This window comes from Myodes glareolus, chromosome 4 (assembly GCF_982192425.1).
Source record: "Myodes glareolus chromosome 4, mMyoGla1.1, whole genome shotgun sequence".
NCBI classification, from domain to species: Eukaryota; Metazoa; Chordata; class Mammalia; order Rodentia; family Cricetidae; genus Myodes; species Myodes glareolus.
In genome coordinates, this window is record NC_142029.1 from 26,174,977 (window position 1) to 26,187,589 (window position 12,613).

General features: G+C 47.9%; 1 protein-coding gene across 8 annotated transcripts in view; it reads right to left on the minus strand.

Annotated features, from left to right (window-relative positions):
* Positions 1-9,373: 9,373 nt before the first annotated feature.
* Positions 9,374-12,613, minus strand: part of Tln2 (talin 2) — a 406,415-nt gene continuing 403,175 nt past the window's right edge. For all 8 annotated transcript variants that reach the window (XM_087905346.1, XM_087905349.1, XM_087905348.1 and 5 more), the window contains 2 exons: positions 12,073-12,198; positions 9,374-10,261 (listed from right to left, as the gene is read on the minus strand). In XM_087905346.1, coding sequence (XP_087761472.1) covers positions 10,133-10,261; positions 12,073-12,198 — 255 coding nt within the window. In that variant the 3' untranslated portion in view covers positions 9,374-10,132. The remainder of the gene's footprint in view (positions 10,262-12,072; positions 12,199-12,613) is intronic.

A 12,613-nucleotide genomic window follows, 5' to 3' on the forward strand; every position in this document is an offset into this window, starting at 1 on the left:
GATGACCCTCTGTGGGTTCAGGACATGAGTACCATCTTCTAAAGACCAGGTCACATCATCTGAAGTCTTTTCTATATTTCAGTAACTCGTCCTTTGGGTTGAATCCTTTGCTGACTAGTTTTCATGTCAACTTCACCCAAGCGAGGGTCATTGGGAAGAAAGAACCTTAGTTGAGAAAATACCTCCATAGGACTGACCTGTAGGGAAGTCTGTAGTGCATTTTCTTGATTGATGATTGATGTGAAAGAGCCTAGCTCACTATGGGCAGTGCCCCCCGCTGGGCTGGTAATCCTAGGTGCTACAAGAAAAGCAGGTAGAGCAAGCCATAGGGAGCAAGCATCCCTCCTTTGCTTTTGCTTCCGCTCCTGCCTCCAGGTCCCTGCTTTGAGTCTCTGGCCTCACTTCCTTTGATGATTGTCTATGATGTAGAATTGAAAGTGAACAAACCCTTTGCTCCCTACACTGCCTTTGGTTGGTGTCAGCGCAGCACTAGGAACACTAAAGGATTCCATCTTTTGGGTTTCGTTCGTCAGTGGAGAGCATGACGAGGAGGTGCCAGTACACTAAAGATCAAGCTGTGCTTCCTGGAAGCTGTGTTAGGAAGGGAGCCCTAGGAAAGCACTCTTTGGAAAAGCTATTTTGGGCAGTCATGTGACTCTATGCTAAGGTGGGGGTCACGTGGGGGATAAGAAGAGAAAGGAAGGAGACAGCTGTGGTGGGTGTTAGCTGTTCAGGAACAACCTTTCTGTTGTGTGTTCAAGTTCAAATCAGAGGGCCCTCAAACAGCTCATAAACACTGGCCACAAACTAACGTTCTTCACCTAGGCTATCTGTCTTGTCTAAGTTTCATAGCTTTGGGAGTTGGTGAGGTTACATGTGACAAGATGTGAGCCCTGCCTGTGACATAGGAGGGGTTGTTTCAGAGATATAAATATAGGCAAGAAATACTTCTAGTGGGATTATGGAGTAGGACTTGAATAAATCCAAGGTATGGTTCTCAGAGCATCTGTCCCTAGTCCATACAAACAGAGAGATTCCCTAAGGACAAAAATATTGACATGATAGCACCATGACCCTGGTGATACTGAATGTGCATGAGTGTCTTGAAGCCTTCAAGCAGTTTTAGAGACACCCATAGCTATTCACTGATTCTTCGCTTCTTAAATTTCTCCTAGAAACATTTTTTGTTCCTTCCAGAGAAACAGGGACACTCTATTCGTGTCCCATGGACCCACACTGCCCCCTGTGGCCCAACCATCTGGGATGAGAACAGTACTCTTCATGTGCTTGGGAAATAACTTGGAGTTTGAAACTGTGCAGCTAGCATGTACTACGTCAGCAAATACGGCTCCCTTTTAGGGTATAGTCCACATGGCAGGGCTGTCATGTTCCTGACCTATCAGACCTGCAGGTCTGAAGACCATGGCCTTGAGGCTGAGTGGCAGTGGTGTGGGGCTCACCGTGTCTCCCTTCTTCCCTTTGGGATGAGGCTCTGAATTCCAAGTTGTAGGGCTGGCAGGTGATCTCTTTACAGTTTTAACCTTTCATGGTCTCCTCACCTCCTCACCCCCAGCCCTGCAGCTCCAAACATTCTTCACCGCCACTATCTGCTAATTGCTTCCCTGGCTGCCTTTGAAGGTCAGCTCTAGCCTGTGCCCTGCTCAGCCTGAGCTCCTGTCCACCCTTGAAGCTCTGGGTCCTTCTAGCCTTGGTCCACAGTGGAAGAGGGACTGACTTCTCCAGAGCCTAAGGTCTTTGGAAGGAAGGAAGGTTTTCTATGAAGCCCTGGGCTGGGAAGACATCAGTCAGACTTTTTCCCTTTCTGCTTCTCTGTCAGTCCCAATGTTAGAAGGCTGGGAACGCAGGTCTCTTTATACCCTGGGTCCCTCAAGCTCCAAATGCCTGTGGAACACAGTCAGCCTTTCAAATGAAATCAGAAGCATTCCTGCAACACTGAGATCTCAAGTGAAGAGAATCAGATTTCTTTTTCCAAGCTGTAGAGTTCCCGAAGCTGGAATTGACAGAGAATCCTGAATATGACTCCAAGGGTTTGGGCCTTGTCTTGATCTTCTTAGGTAATGTCCCTGGATAGGCCATCCTGCCTTCGGCACCCATCTATCCCTGGGCACAAGGCCGGAGGCTTTCTTATTCTGGGGGACTCAGGGTAAGCAATTCTGTTGTGTTCAGGTAAAGGATGTTCAAATGAAAACCCCCAGGTGAATGTCTCTCAGTCATAGTTACCATGGCACACTGGTGTTCCAGAGGAATATGGATCCTAGCACCCATGTAAGGCAGCCCACAATTCCCAACTACCTGTAACAGTTCTGGGGGACCCGATGCCCTCTGGCCTCTGTAGTGCAGCTAAACTCACAAAGACGCGTGCACATGCACACAAACATACAACTTTTTAGTTTATTTTTGTTTTTGTTGTTTTGTTTTTGTTTGTTTGAGGGAGGGTTTCTCTGTGTAACAGTCCTGGCTGTCCTGGAGCTTGCTTTGTAGACCAGGCTGGCTTCGAACTCAGAGAACTGCCTGCCTCTCTGCCTCTTAAGCACTGGGATTAAAGGTGTGTGCCACCACCGCCCAGCAAATATAAAACTTTTAAAAAAAAAAAGCTATGGTCTGAAAAAAAGGACTCTGATTGTGGACATACCCAGTGGGACTCCATCAGCGGCTGAGCAGCAGAGGAAGGTGCTTAGTCAGCGACCTCTGGATGCCCCTTCCGTGCCACAAACATATATGGGATGGAATAGTCTTCTGTTCCTGTGGTCCCCCCTCCCTCCCAGCCCCAGAATCCCTCATTGTTTGGGAATCTCTAGCATGACCCAGGCTCTGCCACATGTATGTATGGTCCCCTCCTCAGTCCTTCTCCCAAAGTCTGTCTGCGTGATTTCTGTCCTACAGGGCAGGACTTCATAACGTATCTTCACTTCACAGACCGACTGTCAGACATGAGCTTTCCATGGCCCAGCTAGCCTGGTTGTACACAGCGGAGAGCAAGAGACCTAGTCTCAAACAAGGTGAAAGGCAGGGACCAACATCTGAGTTTGTCCACTGATCTCCACACATGCATGTGACATTCATACACATGGTGTGCATACACACATGCGCACACATAAATGTTTAAGTCTGATATAAAAAACCTACTACTGTAGAGGCTTTCTAAAATATATGCACATTCAAAGGAATTTAAATGGAGTCACCATATAATGGGGGGAGACAGTACCCAAATTTGATATCCTATGCTACCAAATAAAACCTCTAGTACCAGGAGTAGGTTACATCTTTTTGTTTTATTGATCAAAGGAATCCCATAGACACACACCCTAAGCACTACAGGCTATTGTCAATGCTGTGGTTACCATCTACAACTTGACAGTAAGACCTACTGCTCAAGACACCAAATCCTTATGGCATATAACATGGAGAAATCTAGTCAGCACTCATTTGGAAGCTTTTCCTCTACTGGCTGGCATTCATGGAGCTACAGGTGGGTGCTATACACACCACTGGGGAAAAGCAATCAACAATCTTACCCAGTTACGAACCCTATGAGCTACAGCACTGACCTGCCTGCGAAAGAGCCTATTGGTACAAGAGTGGTACAAGCGTTAGGGGAGTGACCAACCACTTTTTGATTGGATTTAAGGCCCACTCCATGAGATGGAACTCATGCCTGACAGTATTGATGAGACCAAGAACCTGAAACTAGATGGATCATGGGCCCATGGGAAAACCTACTATTATTATTCTACAAAATGAAGATAGCAATAAAAGAACTTCTAATGCCATACTACTATTAACTCTCACTGGAGAATCTTCTCTTTGCAGTAGATGGTAATAAACACAGAGACCCATAACTGGACAGTGTGCAGATGCTTTGGAATGTCAACCCTGAATGAGATGTCTATCACATCCTGCCTCTCGAGGCTCGGGGACCTGTGAAGAAGAGGGGTGGGATGACTGTAAGAACTAGATGTGGCTAATGATATTCCAGACAAAGCAAGAGCAGACACATACATGACCTCGCAGAGACTATACTAACACACATAAGATCTACACAAGCTCAAGCCAGACAAAATACCAGCAGGACAGAGGACAAATGAGCACAAAGTTCCAACCCTAGCCAAGAAGCTATTCACAAATGACAGGAGCTGGGAGGAAATGATTTTCTTCAGTGGAGTGCCTGGGTATATCCCCCACACTTCAGGCCCCATGTTCAGGAGCAGATGTTCAACACGAATCAAGTTCTGAATTTTTTGGAGTCTTTTCTAATCAAGTGGGAAAAAAAAAGAACATCAAGGTGGGTGGGTAGGAATGGGAGAGGATCTCAGGGGACTTGGGGTATGGGAGCTGTAAAAGGACTGGAGAGAGGCTGTGGCTAAGAGCACTGGCTGCTCTTCCAGAGAACTGAGGTTTGGTTTCCAACACCAAATGAGTGGTTCACAACCATCTGTAACTTCAGTTCCTTGGGATCCAGTGGCATCTTCTGACCTCTGCAGGTACCAGGCATTAATGTGGCAGAAATACACACCCACAGACAAAACACTTATATGCATAGAAATAAAAACATAAATAAATCTTTAAAAATATATACCGTAGGAAATTATCAAATTAAGACTTTAAAAGGTCTTCAAACAAACAAACAAACAAACAAACCATGAGTTTGGAAAAACCAACTTGGAAACTTTGTCCTTTGTTAGTGGGTGACCTTAGCAGAGTAGCTGGGAAATCCCAGCTCTATTAGCTTTGTAGACTTGGGATAGTTACCCAGCTCCTCTGTGGTTTGGCCTTAGATCTACTAAGTGGGGATAGACTACCGGTGTCTTGCTACAAGGAATAAATGGGGGTAATAGAGTACGAGCTCCCTAACATCTGCTTCCCTGTCCTCATGGGTGGTAGTTCCCTCCCCCCATTACATCCCCTCCTTGGAGAGCTCTGGGACCCTCCTCTCTGGACCTTGCCAAGTCCTGGACTCACTAAATTGTTCCTTGTTCCTCTAAGTCACTGTGTCATTAAACCCAGGCCATCACACTCACAACCCTACCGCTTGAGGCATCACCCCTTTACCGTGAAACTCCAGTGCATAGAAACCAGCCTTTCCCTTCAGAGCGAGAACCTGTTTCCCCACAGTTCTGGGTCAAGGGTTACTTTCATGGTCCCTATATTGTGGCCTCTTTTGGGAAGCCTTTCCTATATTCAAAGCAGTGCCCTATTTCCCATTTCTCTGGGTCAAGTGTTTGTATTCTCTGAATTATGGCCATCTCTGGGACTGTGGGTTGGGCTCCAATGTCCTGGGCACAGTAGGTGCTGGGGTTCGCAGGTGTGGTCCTTGTTGGCTTTTGACCAGAGTTGATTTTGTGCACAGAGGATGTGAGTTTTGATAGGCAGCAGTCAACCTCACCCAGATACCTCCAGCCTGACTGAGTCTTGGGCTGTCCCTACGAAGAATGGCCAGACACCAGCCTCTCCTGGACGGCTGAGCCCTGAGGTATGTCTGGCAACACAGGGCTGACACTCAGGAGACTCTCACCCCATCTCCTGGTCTGCCTCAGACTCCTCACTTCTGTTTGTGTGGTGGTCAGCCCTAACTAACCCCTTTGTCGTTCTTACTAAGTTGGAGATATGAAACCTTTCTTATCGATTGACTTAGCGAGCGTGACTTTAAAAGAGTCCTCTTAATAGTTGATGGCCATCCCAACATCACTTTTGGTTGCTATGGCAATTCTTGGACAACCCCATCTTGTAGATTAGGAATGCTTCATATTTTTCTAAATCTGGCTGTCCCGACAACAAGGAGTCTTGGCCAAGGATCCACCCCCTCAAACAGGAAGGAAGGCTGGAGGTGACATTTTTGGTCTCAGCTGTCACAAATGAACCTAATCTTTCTGTGGTGGGTCTCTAGGCCAAGTGTCCCATATGTACCCTTCGGTATTTAGGTGTTCTGTCTTCCAGTGACATGCAAAAGGCCAAGCTACCTGCTCAGGAAGCCTAATTCTTTCAAAGTGAAGAAGAAACAACACCTTCCTATTCGAGCTAGCTTCTGGTGTCAGCAAAGCAGAACAGAACTGGGTGACACCCTGTGGCTTTCTGGTTGACTACTGGTCTTATCTCTTACTCTCATACACTCCCCCATCTTTGGTTACTATGGAGATGGTTGGCTTAAGGAAGAATATCTTCCCCAAGATGAAGACACTCTCTTCCCTCTTTTTTGTCTCCTTCCCATTGCCATTAAACTTTCACACAAGTTCATTCCTTTAAAAGTTTATTTCTGATGAATAAAAAAAATAATTTATGTGATTAGATAAATTAATTTATGTGATTAAACATTATGACAAGGGCAGAGCTTCTCTTTCTTGTCTTCTAGTGGGCACAGCTGTAGAAGGGTTTGCATGTTGTTGCTTCCTGGTAGGCAGGGAGCTGGGTTCCAGGGAGACCAGATAAAAGCCAGCCCACTTCACAGAAAAGCGTCAGCTCTTCACGGCATTTGCAGACAAGCAGAAGGTCCGTCTTCACGCTCATTCCCAATGACCATAACCTCAACACACCAGGCACAAACTCAGAGCAGCGGAGCAGTGGTGTTGGGGGTTTGCAGAGGGTGCCCTCCCTAGCAGATGACCCTCTGGGAGGGACTCGGTGGAGAGGTAAGACCTGTGCCACCAAGACCTCTGGCTTTCAAGACTCTGGGGACTATTGCCTCTCAGCCTGAAAGTGAACTTTTCCTTCGGATTCCTTGCATTGCTAAATCTCTTAGAAGCATCTTTCCCCTTGGTTGCAGAGTGCTTGTGTCCTCTAGGGGTCAGAGCAGAGCCCATGGGCAATCTCTGCTAGGATCTTAACCAGACATCCCAGAGGTGCTGCCATAGCCTGCAACTGCAGAGCTCAGGGAGATTTGGGGGAATCACTTGCCAGAGAGGAAAGAGGGGGAGCAGAGAGCTGGTCTTGGCACCTCTACCCTGGTTCCTTCATGAGGTTTTGGTTCTGGAGTCACTTAGGAGGTGGTGGGGAGGGGGGAGAGGAATACATTCTTTTAGGTAGTGGTATAATTTGGCTATACTTTGCATGTGTGCTACTGGGAATGAACCCAGGGCCTTGCGCTTATTAGGCAACCATTCTAACCCCAAGTTACACCCACTAGCCTTTGGTTTTCTGAGACAGCCCAGGCTGGCCTTAAACTTGTGATCCTCCTGCCTCCACCTTCCAAGTGTTGGGATTATAAATCTATGCCACCACACCTGGTTATACTGTTTTCAACAAGTGAGGGGTTGGCTTTAGTTATAGAGTATGCAGAAGACAAGCAGATGACTCTGGTGAGCAGCTTAGGGGCTTTTCTGGATTAAGTGTATACGCCATGAAAGGCTGTGCACAGACGGGAGCCTGGGCAGCTGCCTCTGAAAACCACAGCGACAACTGGCAGCCTGGCTAGGTCTTAAGTATCTGTTTCTAATGACTTCCAAGACTACCCCCAACTGGCCAGTGGAAGTGCTACCTACCCAGGGCTGTCTGAACAAACATGTCTTTTGCATCCCGATCCAAAGAAGCAAGCTAGATGCGATTCCCCAGTCACCGGACACATCTCTCTTTTGATCATCAAAAATGGAAATTCTGGACAGATAGATCAGCCTAAGAATTCCAAACCCAACAGCAGCTTCTCTCTGCGGATAGAGGTAGGAGAGCGCTCATCTGCGTACCTAGCCCTGTTCCCTCACAGAGGGATATGTTTTATGCTCCGGGCCTCAGACCACTTTTCTTTGAAACTATTCCAAAATGCAACTCACTGCATCTGTATTCTTTCTGCCTTAGGAGTCAGAAGTCCCCTCGGTGCCCGAGGACACCACCAGCAGCATTTATCAAGTAATGGCCATAGTCCAGCATTTCGTCCATTTTATGAATGAGGAGAGACCAGCCAGCCACAAGGACTTTCACAAACATGGACGCGGCATGGACAAGCAAGGGACAGGTGAGACAGGACCACGGCAGGTGATGCCTGGGTCCTCCCCACAAAGTTTCGAGCGACACACGGGTACAGACAGGAGGGCAGACTCCTGTTCTCCTGAAACACTCCTCACAGCCAGAAAGGACAGCCCTCTGCTTTTCATTTGTTAGAGATTTTCCTCCAGTATTCACTTCTGTGAAGGTTTTTAACAACCCCGGGGCAAGGACAGAGAACTCTGCCTAGAAGCATACCCTACAGGAAGGAGGGTGAGCTGGCTGCAGGACGGCCTCCTGTCCTACTGCGTGAGGTCATTATCCCATCTTGATCGTGAACTTTTGGGTCTGACTTAATAGCTTTGGACAGCCCCTGGCAGAGACATGAAGAGTTCCACTGAAGACGGTGAGCAAGACCATCTGCTTTCCCATGAGCACCCAGGGCTCCCCGGCATCCTCCTCTACTGGATCTGAAGCCTGCACACCCTCATTCCCTCCATATGTGCTCTCCATTAGCTTCCCACCCACACCCCACTCTGTATATCCTTCTACCTGTCTGAAAAGAATCATGGGGGGGCACTCATAAGTCCCTATACATCCGGGAAGCTGCTGAATGTAATTATATTTTAAAACTGCGGCACAGGGTAGACCGCCAGAGAAGACTCTCCTGGCTAGGTTGAAGGGCAACTCTTTTTTTTTTTTTTAACAGAGTACCAGTATTTCCTCTAGGTGCTGAGTGTAACACACACCATAGTACTGGCATCAGATCATTAGGGGAGGGGAGCGCCTGCCTTCAACAGCCATCAGTCTTGAAAACCATATGCGTCTGTTACTTTTTTGCCCCTTTTGGAGACAAGGTCTCATGTGGCCAAGGCTGGTCTGTAACTTACTGTGTAGCCAAGGATTCTCCTGCCTTCATCTCCCCAGGGCTGGGGTTGTAGACATGTGCCACCACACCGAGTTTAGGTGATGTCAGCGATGGAAACTGTGTTTCCGTCAGTGTTTGTGCCAGCTAGCCAGGCAAACACTCTACCAGCCGAGCTACAGCCCCAGCGTAGCTCTACTAACTCTGATTTTCCCTTCATGAATTCATTGAAATCTGCTGGGGCTTGCTTGGTATTAGGCCCTTGGTCATAGGCCATTCATCCTTCACCCACCATCTTAGGTAGGGGCGCAGGTCAAATGTAAACTCAGGGAGCTATAATGTAGTAAGATACAGGGTCGGAAATGTATCCTTGGGGATGGAAGAGCAGTGAAAGTTCTAAACAGACAGCTTTCCATCTTGAACTTGGACCCTCCTAAAGAGCACAGGAGCTGATAACGGGGCTTTTCCGTTATCAACTAAGTCCCTCTTGATTTTTCCTCCAGGGGGCGCTGCGCTGAGACCCATCAGGGACACAGTTTGTGTGCGTTCATTTGCATGAACCAAAACAGCCTTGCAGAGTAAGGAGCCCAGGATTTTATTCGGGCCCCTGCCCACCTAAACCCTGACCACTTTCCACAACTCTGCCCTTTGGGTTACGGAAAGAGAAAAAAAATAAAATAACTTCCATTTTTTCTGGGTCACAAGAATACAAGATGGGTGTAGATTGTACAAGTAGCTTACACACTGAGACAAGAAAAGCGTGCAAACGGGGCAGGGGTTCTTCACCCCCGTGGGCAAATCAGTGCTCCAAACTTACAAGGACCTCTGTGACGCCAGACCCAGAGTCCACCTGGGAGCGTTTCTGGCTTTCCTAACAGTGTCCGACTCCAGCTTCTGTCTTCTCTCTAGCGAGAGAATATCTGTGTCCGCGATACTGAAGAGTCCCGTGAGCCATCATTGTTGCTGTTGTTCCTTTCCTGGTGTGGCGATGTCACAGAGGCCCTGGAGCAGTCTTGGAGGACAAAGACCAAGGTGTCTGAGAACGACATAATACTGACTTCTCTCTTTTTGGTAACAGTCCATGAAATGCGCGCCCCTCTCTCCTGAGATAAAGCGAGGCACGAGGGGAGCTGGAGGGGCTGTGGTGGGACACTGTACCGTGAGGTCATGATCATGCAGTCGGCGGTAACAGGACCGAGGAGTGAGAAAAAGAGACTCCAGGTGGAGGGCCAGCAGTTTCCAGGAAGTGCCCGGCTGTTGGGAGCACTGCTCTGTCCAGTTCTTGCTGGGGGGTGGGGGCTGGCACCACCTCCTGGGGCTCGCCATCGTGGGCAGGCACTAGCCCTCATCCTCCCTCAGCTCGGTGGGTAGGAATTTATACTGCTGCTGGCGGATCTGGGCCAGCTTCTTCCGGGCTTCCTCCAGCTCTCGCTCTTTCTTTAGCATTTCCTCCTGGGCTGCGATGATCTGGTGGGAAACAGGAGTAAGATGGGATGGGATGGGAAGCTTTGCTGGCTCTGTCTTCCCCGGCCCCCTCCAATGATGCATACAAAAGAACATTCTTTTTAAAAGAAACCATTTATTTATTTTGTGTGTGTTGCATGTGTGTGCAGGTGCCACAGCACACGTGCAGAGGTCAGAGGACAACGTGCAGAAATCAGTTCTCGATGTGCAGCACGTGGGTCCTGGGGATTGAACTCAGGTCTCCAGGCCTGGTGGCAAATGCCTTTACCCTACAAGCGTCTTTACTTGCTGAGCCACGATATTGGCCAGGAACAGCATTCTTAGCTCTGAGCTAAGCTCTACAGCACGGTTTGGTTTTGAGACCCAGCTGATCAGAAACAAACAAACAAACAAACAAACAAACAAGCTAATTTTTGGGCAGGTAGGGACTTAGCAGCAAACATCTCCTGCATCCATACCAGGCCTGGTGTCTATACTTGATTAGCAACCCCTTTATGGCAAGCCTGTGAAAGCCCCCTATGTACAGTGAGGGGTCTGAGGCTGAGGGGTGGGCCATGGCAGTACTCAGCTGGTAGAGAAGGATGGAGCTCAGGTGTGCAGGAAGCTAAAGCTAGGACCCTCAACTACTAGGTAGCCTTCATATAGAGTTGCCTTTTAGTCTCTGACAGGAATGGATTCCTGGACTCTGACTAGATCCCCGAATCCATGGAGGATTAAGTCCTTGATATAAAACGGCACAGTATTTGCATATAACCTATGTATCTCCTCCTATTTTAATTAGTTATTTAGTGAGTATATGCATGCATACACATATATGCAGGTTCATGTGTGTATAGGTACACATGTGCATCAGTGTGTGTGTATGTGGAGGCCAGAGGTCAACTGTGACTGTTGTTCCTCAGGGAGCCGTCCACCTTGATGCTGGACAGTGTCTCTCAGTTTTATCTGGAACTAGACTGCCTGTCTCTGCCTCCTCAGCATTGGCATTACATATGTGCACACCACATCTATTCTTTTTAAAAACATAGGATTTGGAGATCAAACACATGTCTTCATGCATGAATGGCAAGCATTTCACCAACTAAGCCATCTCGTTAACTCCCTTGTGCATATTTTAAACAATCTCCAGGTGATTTACAGGACTGAATATAATGCGAACACCATACACATAGCAGCCAAACTATCGTTTAAAGAATGACTAGAAAAGCAGCCTGTCTACGTTCCGTACAGCTGCAGTTTTTCCTGAATATCTTCAAGCCGCTATTGGTTAAATCCCAGGATACGAGAGTTGTGGATAGACACAGAGGACAGAATGTACGCATTTCATGCTTCTAGGGTCGAGATTGAGGAGTACTAGCTCACTGATACAGTGGAGGCCGGCCAGGACGGCAGTCCCAAAGACATCCTGCGCTACTCTAGGCTAGTCTGTTCCTTTCTTTCTCTGTGACAGAAAAGCTGGATTTTAGCTAGATGCATGGCTACCCGGAAAAGAACCCATGTCCCATCCTCTCGTGTGACTAGGTACTGACCAACAGTATGGGAGAGGAAGTGAGGTTTGTAAGTTCCAGCGCTTGCTCTTTTCCTTCTTCCTGGCAGATGGGACACTGAGGTTGGTAATTAAGCCACCTTGGACCCAGTTGCCAGGGGCAACATCTAGGGAGGGAGGATAAGGTGCAGTCTGGGTCTCAAACATGGCAGAAACATCACGCCTTTCCTAAACGGCTTCATAAGAAGAAAGGACCTTGCAGCCTACGTAAGGCACTGTTTAGCCGACTGTCTGGCAGCTGCACGTTACCATGGGTTTAGCCACTCACCTGAGCAATGCCTCCCACGAACTTTGTTTTCACGACAACATCATCATCGTCAGCTTTGCCGAATGCTGCCTTCTGGGCTGCACGGACAAGATTGTCTGAAGCTCTTTTCACAGCGTTTCCTGCTGCCTAGAGAGGGAACAAGACACACAGGACATCATTAGCAACAGCACACGGGCCTGGCAAGAACAGACATGAAGTTCACGAGACCAAGTCCTAACACAGAAGTTTTCTGGAGCCAGCGAATACCCATCATCTGTCTACACATCAACTCCTCCAGCACTGACCACATAAGCTTTTTTTTTTTCTTAAAAAAAAAAATGCGTTTATGCATGTGTTTATATGGGGTGCATGTGTGTAGATATGGAAACCAGAGAACCTCAGGAATGCCACCTACTTCCTTCAAGACAGGGCCTCTCAGTGGTCGGAAGCTCACCAATTAGGTTAGACTGGCTTGTTGGTGAGCCCTGGGGATGCTTTTGTTTCTGCCTTTCCAGCCCTGGAATTACAAACAGACGCTGCTACACTCAGCTTTCTTACGTGG